Consider the following 14,618-nt stretch of genomic DNA (forward strand, 5'->3'; position numbering starts at 1 on the left):
ATAAAAATGAAAAATAAAAATGAACCCCATGGGTATTCCCTAGTCTCACCCGGGTGCACCGGAACTAGCCATTGTTATTGACTCGGAGACTTGAAGTAGGGAGAGTCGTGAGCTCCTGAGTGTGTGTGTGTGCGTGTGTGTGTTCGCGCGTGTGTGTGTGTGTGTGTGTGTTTGCGCGCCCCCGTGCGCGCGTGGGTGCATATGTGTGGTGTAGGGGAGGCATTTCCCAGCTACTGACCCCCAGCTGCTCCCCCACCCGCTCTGGGCGCAGGACGCTGCGCTCTTGGCGGAGGGGCCAGGGGTCGGCTGCGCAGGCAGTTGGCTTTAGAAAAGCAGAGGGGGGTTGGTGGGTGGGTTGGCTGGCTGGCGCTCTGCAGTGCAGTGGAGTGTTAGCCCAGGCTCCCTATATGGTCGAGGATTAGCTCGGTGCTTCTGAGGCTGAGCCAGGAAGAGGAGGGAGGAAGAGGAGGAGGAGGAGGTAGAGAAGAAAGAGAAGGAGAAGGAAGGTGGAGAGGTAGGGAAGGAGAGAGGAGCAGGAGCGCACATCGAGCTGCTGCCGGGGGAAGCAAAGGCGCTGGAAGCTGGGGCACCGCCAGCGCCTTGAGAACCATGGCCGAAGGGGGAGAAGGAGAGGATGAGATCCAGTTCCTGCGGACTGTGAGTAACAGCAGAACTGACTAGGGTGGGAAGAGATTGGTGGGGTCAGAGACGGGATTTGGGGTTTGGAGAACCCCGGGAGGAGAGTCTGAGCTGTGTTTTCCTGCTCCCGCCGTGGTGCCCAGCGCTTTATCCGCACCCTCAGGGTGCAGGGAAGAAGTGGCTAGCCTGACCCGGAGACACTGAGGGTTGAATCATGGGCGGGGGGAGGGGGGGCATCCCGGGGGGGACATCCCTCATTTGCAACATTTTAATGAACCTCCTCCCCTTACCCCAATGCTAAACTGCCAGTTTATTCGGTCAACTTGATACTTGGATTAAAAACCATGGACTGGCCAAACTTCCTGACAGCTTTTGCCCAGGCATGGCCTGAAGCAGGTAGGGGAGGGAGGACTCCACCCTTGCCTTTACCACCCATTTTTTCATCTCCTGCTACCCCCCCCCCATTTCCTTCAGCTTTGTCTCGTCAAACGGGGACACTGTGCAAACTGGGGACGCGCTAGCTGTGCCAGCGGGCGGATGGGGCAGGTTGGAGGCACCACGGCTGAGACAGGAAAAAGAGGTACAGATACCTCTTCCTCTGGTACTGAAAGTGAGCAAGTTCTCAGGGCAATCGCCTCAAGCTGGTGGTTGCTGTTTTGTTAACTTAGGTACTGAGACCTAAAGAGAGAAGTACATTCCTGTCTCTCTGCCTTCCCAGGGTCCTGTGAACTCGGGATAGTCCCCGGGTTGAGCTCCGTGTTACCCCACGTCATCTCCCTGGTGCCTGAGAGTGCTTCTGTGCTCTAATTCGCAGGAGAAGGGAACAAATGGCTTTGGCATCTACCTAACCCTTGTCTCCCAGAAGTTGGTGTAGGAGGAAATCCAGAGACTCCTTGCATTAGCGATGGGGGTAAGAGGGCAGGAGCTTCTGTATCCTCTAACTGGATCCAGGAATTAGGATGAGCCTCCCCTCTAACTAAGCCTCTACTATCCAACTGATCTCCCCGAAAGACGGCTGACCAGGGTTTCTACTTTCAGCTATCCTCTGTTTTTTTAGTCATTCATAGACCAAGCTTCCATATGCTTTCTCTCCCTTCACCAGTGCCTCTCAGGGCTTTGTCTTAAAAAGACTGAAAAATCATTTTGACCTAACGTCCTGGAGTAGCTTTCTGATTCCTTAGGATGTTAAAGGTGCCAAAGCTGGATCCCACACTCCTATGTCCCGTATCACTTGCGCTAAGATTTTCTTGCCCTCCAAACACATAGTTGAGACTCTCAATATCCTTTCAAACCATAAGAGCACTCATAAAATCTTTTTGTTTTCTTTCTCAAAGGTGTCTGTCCCCTGGGATCCTATAGAAAAAAGTAGTACAACCAGTGGTTTATATATATTCCACCTAAACTGGACTAGTGACCAGGAAAAGTAGTGATTTAATACTTTTTCTGGTCACTAGTAGTGTGTAAGGACTTCCCTCCTTTCTGCTGGGGTCAATGCTGAATGGATGGATGGCTCTGAGGAGCCAGAGCTTTAACAGAGATTGATTTTCAGTGGGATAATATCTGCATTTTTGAAATCTCCACCTTTCATTTCTCCCTTGGCCTCAACCACCACCTTCAGTGACTTTCCAAAGCTGTCAGGCAGTATTGCTGTACTCTATTCATCTGCAGCCAAAGCTCACCGTAGAGATTGGTGCATCTTAGTGGTAGTTAAAGAGATAATTGGTTAAAGGCTATAGGGAAGTATATCACTTTTAATTGTAGCATCTGTGTGGTGGTTACATCTTTTCCCCTTCTGGAATCATTAGAAATGTATTGCAAATTATTAAGTATTCTCTCCAGAGATTCTTTGAGGTAGGTCTATATCTTCATCTTTGGATCACAGGGAGAAAATTGAAGATGAGGAAACTGAAACACAGAAGAGGTCAAATGACTTAACCAGGCTCATACAGCAAGTCACTGGCAGTTGTTATCACTTAATATTTATTAAGTTCCCTATGGAGTAGAGTATCATGATGGATACTCTGCAGAGTAATGAAAGGAGACAAATTCTTTGCTCCTTAGGAACTTAGTCTTAAGAATGCCCTGGATTGAGGACTGGGAGTGTCTAAACTTAGTCCCTTAAGTCATTCTCTCTCTTTATGTATGCACAAGGCAAAGTGATTTTTAAATCTAGATAACCACAAACATTTAATCTCTGTAAGTCTTTCTGACTTTCAGCTCATTGACCATAGGAATGTTAGGGATCTCTGGAGTATCCTGAGATTGTAATTTAAGAACATGGACTCACATCATTTGGTGATAACTGGGTCAATGAAGGTAGAACATTATTAACACTCTCACCCCATTTTTACCCTGGGGCATTAATAACCTTCCCTAAAATAATATCTTTTAAAGGCATTTTGGCCAGATATTACCTCTTTGACCAAGCAACATTCCTCACTGCTTCGATTAGATGCTGGTTACTTGATCCTAAAGGTGGAAATCACCTTTTTCCAAATGTGACTTTTAGAAATCTCCCTTCTGAAGGGCAGAGACAGTGGCCATCTCAGTTCTGTCCTTCAGTACTGCAACAGTTCCATATTCAGGAGAACCCTTTATAAATTCTGTTTGATGTTGATGCTGATAGTGATGGTGGTGATGATTATGATCACAATGATGAAAATGATAGTGTCTAAAGCTATCCCTGGAGTGAGATAGACTAGAATCATGTTACAGGCTTACCATGTGGTGGGGGAGGGCTGAATTTTAGAAGTGAATGGGCAGGACACAATGTGCTGGGCAATAATGTTTCGCTTGACTCTGTGCCATGAAAAATTCTAAGCTCACCCTGTAGTGAATTACAAGCAGATCCTAACACTAACTTTGGAAGCCTCGAAAGGCTGCAGGAATTATATTTTTCTACGTCTCAACACTTAAGCCAGAAAATTATATATATGTACACACACATACACACACATATAGAAAACACACACATGAACATGTCTCCCTTCTTTTGGTCTTCTGAAAGTGACAGCAGGCATCCATACCAGTCAAAAAGAGAGAAGGGAAGCTAATGCCCTTCATATTTGAAACAAAAAAGAAAAAACCCACTTAATTTCTCCCTCCTGCCACTTTGGTCCATGGTGCTCCCTCTCCCCTTCCGACTGTTCTCACTGACGTATGCAGTGTCATTGACGTAACTTGAAAGCTGCTCAGAAGCAGATAGATAAACCTGGCAGCAGCCAACCTGAGAGTCAGAACTTATGGTGAGAAGAGTGGCAATTGCCCCATCTCAGACAGTTAGTTCAGGAGCTGGCACCGCATTATATTTAGAGAGTGCCAGAAAGCAGAAGATGATTTTTCCCCCTGTGGCTTTTTTTTTTTCTCAGACTGCAGCATCCACACCGACCAGAATTAAAGGCTTCTGTTTTGGTTTTTAACAACCAACCTTGCTCAGCCCCAAAATTACAAGGACCAACAATGGAACCAAGGCAGGATATCAAAATTAATTTCAATTAAAGCTTAGTGGGTGTCCAAACTTAATACAAACCTCTCTTCAGTCTATCACCTGTTCCTGATTTGTAGTTAACAGTGAAAAGATTGTGGACTTTAGGAATTGAGATGCTTGTGAGGAAATTTCGTTACCTTGTCCTTTTGCTCCCAGTGTAGCAAGAGGAGTCTCAGGTTTGAATCTAGTAGTTCCAATAAGAGCACTGAACCTGTCTGCCTCCTTCCAGGTAGGAGTGATGGAGGTTTTTCACTTGGAAATGCAAAGAGAAATTCTTGCTTTTCACTCAACACAGCCCATTTTAATAACACCTGCAATTTGCTGGCATAATGCTTTCAGCAGCTGTTCCTCCCAGAGGTAAGGGGTTGTTGAAGGAGAGGAGGGGAAACAGGAGCAATGAAATCTTCAAATCACAGAGGCACTGGGGTACTTGTAACCCAGAATCAGTTTAGCTGAGTTGTGATGAGAGTTGGAATTACAATGCAGACCTCCTGATATACAGTCCAGTGCTTGGTGCAGGAGGAAGGCTGATGACTTTCTTGCTTCCCTAGATTAGACTTTGATGGTTTAAGAAAGTACTAAATCTGCCTGCCCTCTAAGGACCCCAAGGTCATATCTTGCTTCTCAGTCCTGTCTCCCTTAGCCTATCAAATAGAACTATCTGAGCTCAGATTCTGGCCAATCAAAGCACTGTGCCTTACGGAACACCCAACCTTTCACTCTTCATAATGAAATGCCCTACAAGGGAGGGTCACATGCCAATCTTTACTAGGTCTTTATTTTAAACTTAAGGTGGAAAAGGCCACCTCAGCAGCACATAAGAGGGTGATAACTCATAGTTTTGTTAAGCTGCACATCAGCAAAAGGGCGTATTTGGAAGCTGCAGAGCTCCAGGGAGAAGATGGTGGTAAAAGCCATCTAACTTGGAAAAGACTTGGGCTGTGTTTTTAGCCAACTGTGCAGGAAATTGCACCAGAAAATTGGTTTGCAGTCAAATGAGGTCCTTTTATTTTCCCCACGCATTAACCTTAATGCCAATATTTATTATTAAACATAAAATATTTGATTGCAAATAGTCTTCAGTTCCTTGCAAATAATCTTTAATTCCTTGCAGATATGATTATTGAATATAGTAATAATGAACATGTGTGCTTAACAAAGATTTTCAGGGTAGTTCTGAGGTTGAAATATAGTAAGGGAAGGGAGAAGCTAACAAAGTCTGAGAGTATTTTCCTTTGATGTATAACTTGACAAACTTGTTCATAAACAGTTTTTTTTTGTTTTTCTCTAATCAAATACTAGCTAACTGATGGTGAGAAAGACACATTTAATCCTTATTATTTGTAAAATGGGGATAACAATTTTGAAATTGATAACAATTGATAATTTCACAAGGTGTATGTATATATATAATTTCACAAGAAATGTAAACTATTATTTGTGTATTTTCTCTATATTTTATGTGTGCTTCTCTTCATAAACTAACATTTCATATTATTTCAGAAACTGTTTTCTTCCAAACTTACTGTTCAAATAATTTTTGGTTGAGTGTTTTAAAAACAATTTTTTTTAATAAATCCCTATATTCATTTATAATTAATTTCAAGGCCTTCTAGACTACTCAAATGGCTTTCTGTTGACAGGCTTAGGTGCCTTGGTTTCTAAGCTTGGTCATTGTTCGCATTCTCTCCCCCTCACAGAAAACTATAAAAAGTCCCTACACTTCAAGAATACTGGTTCTTTTTACAAAATTCCTTATTAAAACAACCCCTTCTCTGCCTTCTACCATTGTCTCTTTAAAAAATTTTTTGTTTTATTTTATTTTTTTCATTAACAAGCATTTATTTTCTCTCCCTCCCACCTAGCTTCAAATTTAAAACAAAAATAAAAAAAAACTTGCAAAAAATTTGCATAGTCAAGCAAAACACATTCCCACATTGTTCATGTACAAAAATATGTCTCATTTTGCTCATTGAATCCATCATCTCTCTGTCAGATGGTGTCTACCCCTGTATCTTGAGGTTCTACACCTCATTCCTTGTTCTCCTCAGGTAACCTTACTTGGGACCAAAAAATTATAGAATCTTAGATCTATCACCACAGGGGACCTTAGACATCATTTCATCCAGTCCTCCCCTTATTTTATAGATGTGGAAATTGAAGCCCAACTGGGCTTTTGCTGCTTCAGCCAGGATCAGTGCTCTCTGGGTAGGGGAATGCACCTGATATGTCAGATCCTTTCAAAGGTGTCTTTCAGCAAGACCTGGATAAGGGTGGTGGCAATGTGCTAGGGGAACATCGCCAATGCTGAGACTGCAGTACAAATGCACCCACCTGTAGTATGCCAGGTGTCACCAGGGAGGCCAGTTAAGTCTTCTGGGCTCTAGCTGAATTCAATCTTCTTCCTGCAGTTTCCTTTGGTCCAGTGGGTTTTGCCACCGCAGCACCTCTCCACCTTAGAGAGAAGAAAAAAAAAATGCTGGCACCTTAGCCTTAGTCTCACTATGGGGTTGAACTGCTTGGGCAGCCAGGATCTTTTATTTGCTCAATGTCATTTATGCTTCAGAATTGTTAGAAAATAAAGGGCAGATCAGCTTAGCTCCAGCTGATTATGCAACACTCAAAAACAAAGGAACTAACACTCCCTTTGCCATGCGAACTCTGTTCTCTAGCTCACACTACACTCCTGCATAGAAGAGATTCAGGTACTGAACTGCAAAGTGCCTGCTGCCTGGTGACTTTCAGCAATGATTATAACAGAGGCAGAATAGTCCTGGCTTGGGATTGGGATAAAGTGGAAAGTGATCTGGCTTTGGGAGACTAGGGCTCAAATTCTTCTTCTCCCCACAGTGATATTTTGCTAACCTGTGTGAGCTTCAAGTTACTTAAGTTACTTAACCTGCCTAGACTCCAATTCTCTTATCTGTAAAGATGGGCAGCTAGGTGGTGCAGTGGATAGAATGCTAGGCCTAGAGTCAGAAAGACCTGAGTTCAAACCTGACCTCAGACACTAGCTGTGTGACCCTGGGCAAATCACTTAACCCTCAGTTTCCTTATCTATAAAATGAGCTGGGGAAAGAAATGGAAACCCATTCCAGAATCTTTGTCAAGAGAATAACAAATGGAGTCATGAAGAGTAGGACACAGATGAAGGGACTGGACTGGGTGGTTTCTGAGGACCCTTTCAGCTCTAGCTCTAGGATTCTTAAATTTATACAGAACTTTATAGACAAGGATAAGGGATTATGTCTCCTATTGAGCTCAGCAATGGTTAAATGAGTAATGTAGCCCCAAACTTGATGGGGTCCTAGTAGTTGGAGGCTAGACTGATAAAAATGGCAAGAGGCTTCTAATCAGTCCCCAAATGTCTTTTCCACTGCTTTGGGATTTAAGGCATTGTCTTCAGAAGTCCCATTAGGAGCAGACATAAACCAGTTCCCTGCTCCGAGATCTTTGATACATGTATGTATTTTAAAGGAAATATGGGGGCTAGAGGGATGTTACTGAGAAAAGTAGCCCCTAGCATAGTTCATAGGTAAGGGGCATATAATAGATGCTTAATAAATGTTAAATGAATGAATGACTGAATGAATGAGGTAGGCATTGAAGTGGTGGGGTGGGTAGGACATTGAGCAGGCCAGAAACTGTGTAAGAACACTGGGTTACTAGCGTGTGTAAACAATTTCAATTTTACCTATATATGCTCTAAGAAAAAAAGATATGAGCTAGACAGAGAAGAGAGGCAGCTTCACTGAAGGCCTAATGAAGAAAACTTTATCAACTAAATCAGATATTATTTGTGGTTGACTTTTTTAAAAAATTCAAGGGGCGTCCAGGTGGCTCAGTGAGTAAGAGTACCAGCCCCAGAGTTGGGATGACCTGGGATGGAATCCGGGCTCAGATACTTAGCACCACACCCAGAAATAACTGGCTGGGTAACCTTGAGCAAGTTACTTAACCCCGATTGCTTTAAAAAAAAAATACTGAATCAGAGACAGCCTTAAGGGGGCAAAAAAAGGTCTCCCTCTTCCCTAAGAGGCAGTTTAACATGAAGACAAAAGCTAAAGTACTAGGATTTCTTTGCTTTCCCTGAGGTGAACTTTTAAGATCACAAAAACATCCCTTCTAAAGTCAGCACCAGAACCTTGAACTCTGCAGCCCAACAAAGAGAGGTTACAGAGAGACTGGGTAGTAGAATCTTTCCTCAACATACAGGAAATTAAAAATTTAGACCTATAATCCCTTTGCTTGTCTACTGATGTCATTTTGTATGCTTTGATTTATATGTGTGTATGTACACACATACATAGTATGTATGTATGTATATAAAACTCTCTTTAAATATGTATGTATGTTTAAATGTATGTATATAAAAACTCTCTTTAAGCTCCTTGAGGGCAAGGGCAGTCTGTGATTTTTCTTTGTAACTCCAATGCTTAACCCTGTGACTGGCATATAAACAGCATTTGATACTTTTTGATAATGCTGTGTTCTCTGAAGGTTCAGAATGCAGAGAAACACCAGGAAGAAAGAGAGAGTTCTCTGTCATGTGCATTTAAATATTCACAATGTAAAAAAAGTTTTGATTGATCTCTTGTACCCTGTGTCATGGCTCTGATCCAGACTGTAAATTAAAAAAAAAAAACCTCTTTGGGAATGTATAGCCCCGTTTGGCCACACTGAACCGAACACAAGACCCTAAGCCAAAATCAGCAGGTATATGTGGCTCAGTGTAACCCTTGTGTATATCCTAATAGGCGTGGAAAAGTTGCGTGCTCGCAGCCACACATGGTCCTCAAGGTCCTCAAGTGTGGTCCTTTGTTAGGCTGCACTTGAGGACTTCAAGGGCCACATGCAGCCTCGAGCCTGCAGCTTCCCCACCCCTGCATGCAATGCTATTTGTGATGGTTACTCTCTTCTAAGAGATGGAAGGCCCCTGAGAGGATGACTGAATGCTCTGGAATTATATCTGACTAGAGTTGCCTGAGATCCTTAAACTTCCACATTATCAGCAATAGAGCCTAACATTTTTGGGAACAACAGCTGTTTGACATAATCTTAATATGCGATCTCTTAATAGCACCTCATATAATAGATTCACAATAAATATTTATTGGGTGAAGGGAAAAAATGAATCCATAAATGTTTACTTCCTTTTAATAGGATCAGGCTTATTTTCTTGTCCTCAGTCTTTGAATCCAAGAATACTTGGTTTCCTTTAAGATTCAGCTCAAGCATCACTTTCTCCCAGAGGCCTTTCCTAAAGTCTCCAGCTTCCAGTGTCACCTCCTCTGTCACCTCTGTACTCCGCTCCTATTTACATGTTGTCCCCACTCCCCCGTTAGAATGTAAGATCCTTGAGAGCAAGAACTGTTTTTGCCTTTTCTTTGATCCCTAGTACTCAGCATAATGCCCAGAAAATGAGTTTAATAAATATCCATTGATTGATTGATATAATATCTTATTTAAAAAAAAAAAAACCTAGGCTGCTAGGTGGCCCAGTGGATAGAACACTGGCCCTGAAGTCAGGAGGATCTGAATTCAAATCCGTCCTCAGATACTTACTAGCTCTGTGACTCTGGGCAAGTCACTTAATCCCCCCTCCCCCGTTGCCTCAAACACACACACACCCCTGAAATTTCATCAATGGATAGAACTCTGGGTGAGAGACTTCCTCTACCAATTCAGAATGGCACCTTCTCCAGAACTTGGAATCTTAGAGATTTGCGAATTTAAGTACTTTGTCCAGGGTCACACACCATCATGTAGCAGAAGCAGACCATAAATTCAGGTCTTGCTAATTACAAGGTACAAGGTGAGCTCTTTGTCCACTATACCATGCTGCCTCTCATTAACAACAGTAGCAACAATAGCTTACATTTATAGATTTGCAAAATACTTTAAATTCATCATCTCCACAATGCCCTTGGATGAATGCTCTATTGTCGTAGTGTTTGAGATGACAAGGCAGAGTTACTATTGGACTGGGCTTAACAAATAACATACTTGGATAGATTTGTGATCTTATCTATGCTCCTTTCCTGGGAGTGGCTCATCTATGCCTTTTCATCTTACAGGATTCTTGTATGAACTTTTTTATAGATACTCCATAGAGAATTTACCCAACTCTTTGGAGACCTTCTTTTGGAAGCAATAATAAATATCACCACCAAAATCTATTGAGTATGAATAACCTTTTAGCACCTTTTTAGAATGGCTTATAAATTTCTACAGAAGTTCAACTGAGATTTAAGTTAAACAGAATTTATATCTTTGTGCTAGCAAGTAAAACAATGACTCCAGACTTAGAGTTTTCAAATGATAAAGGGCAGCAGTAGAACTCCAGAGCCCTAGGGTACATGGTGTTTGGGAGGTGAGTGGGTATGGTATATTACACTGGTAGTGGAAGGGAAGATGCAGCTTTCATTGTTGGAGACACAGAACATGATCGTAATAATTCACATTGGTGTGGCTTTTTACAGACTAACACTAACCATCTAAACTGGATAGTAAAGTATTATTTTGCCCATTTTTACAGATTGAAAAACTGAGATTCCAAAAGATTAAATAATTTGCACATTATTATATAGCTTGTAAATATGTTAGGCAGAATTCAAACCCAGGTCTCCTGACTAGTTCTAATTTCCTATCCATTATCTATTCCACTGACACTTCTTGGATAAGAAATGTCAAGTTAAGACCTAGAGCCAACCTTATATGGATAATACGAATAACCAAATGATCACTATAGACTTTCTTATGGCTACAGGGGCTCAGTGATAGTTTGGACTGAATGGTTAGGGAAAGTCTCACAGTTGAGATGGGACTTAAGTTGAGAGCTGAAGGAAAGATAAGACCTGGACAGGGGGAGAGAAGTAGAGTGGATATCCCAGAAGGTAGCAGTGAACTGAGGAGAGGGAATATGCACAGCTGTTCAGGGAACAGTAAAGAAACCATATCCAATGGGAGAGTGGTGTAAGGGAATATTACCTCCCTTGATTGCTGTGGAGCAGAATCAAAGAACTCTAGAATATCAAAGGAGAAGACAATCTGGTCCATAGTCTTATTAAACTCAAAGATGTTAAGTCACATGGCTAAGGTCACAAAAATAATTAATGGAAAATATCTGTTATTGCTTGTGGAGCTTATGGTCTCAAAGAACTTTAAGATCTTCAACCTTTACCTCAACAGTAATAATAACTGACATTGATAGAGTGCTTTACTTTGGGAAAAGGTTTTTACATCATCATCTAATTTGAAGCTTATAGAAACCTTTAGTGGTAGGTACTGGGGGTATTATTGTCTCCATTTTATAGATGAACTCATAGAGGGGAAGTGACTTTCTCGCTTTACGTTACTGCTAAGTGTCAGAGCTGTTGTTTCCATCTAGACCTTCCTTACTCTAGGCACAGCCCTCTTTCCTCTATACCACAATATCCTTTGGTGTCAAGCTATGCTTTTCCAACTCTAGACCAGAAATTCTTTGATAGTAGAGTAGACTTTGCAGAGTCAGTCAAAATACCAAAGGGATACTTTTCAGAACTAGACTTGATAAATTCATTTGTAGAAAGAAAACCTAGAATAAAGAGGGAAATAATAAACAAAAGTAAGAATTAAGGGAGAATGGCACTTACAGTCTTCAAGCTATATTATAAAATAGCAATCATCAAAACAATTTGTCATTCATTTAAAAAATAGAAAAGTAGATCAATAGAAATACTAGACAAGGAACAATAAGAAATAATTAAGCTTAATAACTTCAATAAACTTCAAAATAAATTACCTAGAAAAGAACTTCCTATTTGCTAAGAATTTGGAAAAGTAGAAAACAGTCTATCAAAAATTAAGCTTAAAACAACATCTTACAACATATTTCACAATAAATTAATATGGTGAACATTATACCATAAAAAATTAGAAGAGAAGCAGATCATATAACTTTTATAACTATAGGTAGGGAGTGAATTTTTAACTTAAAAAGCCACAGAGGTGATTACAAAACATAAAATGGATAACATTGATTACATTAAACCAAAAAGCTTTTGGATAAAAGTAATTAATGCACCTAGAATAATAAGGGAAGTAATTAAATGGGAAAAAAACCTTTCCATCACATTTTTTTAGGTAAGGGTTTTGTATCCAAGACATATAAATAACAGAAATATGCAAGATCAAAAGCCATTTATCAGTGGATAAATAGTGAAAATAGAGGAAGAAACCATTTTTAAAGGAGGATTGCAGACTACTAATAACTACATGAAAGAATGCTTCAAATTATTAATAATAGAAATGTAAAGCAAAACAGCACTGATATTTCAGCTCATTACACAAGTGGGCAAATATAACAGAAGATGGGAATCCTCAGTGTTAGAAGCTATATAAAAAGACAGGCACACAAATTCATTGTTGGTAGAACTGTGGTTTGGAACAATTATTCTGGAAAGCAGTTTTAAATTACATAAATAAAATGACCCAAAGATTTCATTGTTAAGTTTATAAACTCAAAGAGGTCAGTGACAGAAAGAAAGGCTCCATGTACACAAAAATATTTATACCTGCATTTTTTTTTGTAATAGCAACAAATTAGAAGCAACATAGGGATCCATTTACTAGGGGATGACTAAGTAAATTGTGGTATATGCATGTAATGGAATATGAGTGTTCTATAAGACATAATGAATGTGATGAACATAGAGAAGCTTGAGAAGACATATAAATAGATGCAAAATTAAATTAGCAAAACCAGGAAAACAATATAAACAATGACTAAAATAATATATAAAAAACAGCTAAACAATTGGAAAATCATTACCAAACTTTTCGCCAAAGATAATGTTGGACTTGATTTTCTTCATCTTCTTTTTCTTTTACTCCTCTTTTAAAAATTTTGTTATATGGGAGGGCTTTGTCTTATGTTACTTGAAGGAGAAGGGAGAAAATATAGAAAGAAATGTAGGCAATCTCAAAGCAAAATATATCTATATCTTGTACATATCTGTGTATCAAAAATATCAATATGTTTTCATTAAAATAACAGATTAATGATAATTGGCCAGCAGGACAAGTCAATAAAGTACAAAATCCTTTATACAAAAGGCCTAAGGATTTTCGTGGATTATAAGTTCAGAATGAGTCAATAGTATGACATGGTAAACCCCCCCCCCCAAAAAAAAAATATCTGTTATTACTTTAGGCTGAATAGAAGTTTAGTATCTAGAAGAAAAGAAATGATACCTGTACTTTTGTGCTCTTCTCTGAGCACTACATTTTGGAAAGGACAATTGACAAGTTGGAGTATACCTAGAAGATAGAAACTAGTTTGGTGAAAGGTCTAGAAAATATGCCATTTGTGAAAATTAACTGAAGAAAAGAGTGTTTAGAGGGGCCATGATAGCCATCTTCCATGTCAGATTTTTTTTTCTCTAAGGCACTGGACGTGAAATTATGTACGAAGTATAGAGATTTGGGTTTCTGGGAGAAAGGAGCAGACAGACAGCAGCAACTGTAGGTCAGTAGCATCTTCAGCTCAATCTTGCCTCTTTTAGCCTTTCTCCTAAGTTTGCATGGAAGGAGCAAATTATGGAAGATGAATAGAAGCTCCTTATCCCAGCTCATTTGCAGTTTTACTGATTAGAGTCCCTGAGATTATTTGAAAAGTACTCAAGGTGGCAAACTGAGGGCATGATTGGAGTTAACAGGAATTTCAAATCATAACTCAGCTGAAAGTTTTTACTGAGAAAGTCTTAGTGACAACAAGGGAAGAGTGGTTCAAAAGAGATTTAAAGGTAACTGAAATTTTCTATATCTAGCTGGCTGGGTGCAGCTGGCTGTGGAAAGCACCACAAAAGAGCTAAAAAAAAAAAAAAAAACAGCTGCCAGAATCCTGCCATTAGAAGGAAGAAACTACATTAAAAAAGTTAAGACCAGCAGGTGACAGCAGAGAGCAGTATCAGTTAGCAAAGAAGTTGCGTTACACCTTAAGAACAGCAGATGGCAGCAAATAGCAGTAGCAGTTCAGAGACCATGTTTCAAAGTGGTTGGTAATGGGTGGGTTGCTGGGAGGGAAGAGAGTAAGCAGTGGGCAGCCAAGCAGAAATGTGGGTCAGCAAAAACTAGAGAGCAGCCCAATGACATCAGTAGAGAATATCAATATATCCACAATGACAAGAAACACAAAGTGCCCTGGCCAATCATGTTCCTCTGGTCACACGTTACCTTCCTGTGTACTTTCTAGATGAGTGCATGTCCTTGTGATCATGTGTGTTCCTGACGTGTGTTCCCTCCTACTCCTGTGAGTGGATGAATCTATGAAAAAAGCATTTACTAAGTCCTTACTCTATGCAAAGCATTATATGCTAAACGCTTGCAAATCAAATATGAAAGGAAGATAGTCTCTAGTCTCAAAGAGCTCACATTCTCATGGGGGAGAGAACACATAGGAAGTTCCAGCTGCAAGGCAGATGGGAAGGTCCTGCTGTCCTTAGTATGCTGT

At 40.5% G+C, this 14,618-nt stretch overlaps 1 protein-coding gene across 1 annotated transcript in view; it reads left to right on the top strand.

Annotated features, from left to right (window-relative positions):
- Positions 1-200: 200 nt before the first annotated feature.
- The window catches only part of RYR3 (ryanodine receptor 3), a 777,114-nt gene continuing 762,696 nt past the window's right edge, over positions 201-14,618 (top strand). Inside the window, exon 1 of the mRNA XM_069097663.1 lies at positions 201-657. Coding sequence (XP_068953764.1) covers positions 610-657 — 48 coding nt within the window. The 5' untranslated portion in view covers positions 201-609. The remainder of the gene's footprint in view (positions 658-14,618) is intronic.

The sequence above is a fragment of the Petaurus breviceps genome, unplaced genomic scaffold, assembly GCF_028583685.1.
Source record: "Petaurus breviceps papuanus isolate PSGF00001 unplaced genomic scaffold, PetGlider_PUasm1.0 37, whole genome shotgun sequence".
Taxonomy (NCBI): Eukaryota; Metazoa; Chordata; class Mammalia; order Diprotodontia; family Petauridae; genus Petaurus; species Petaurus breviceps.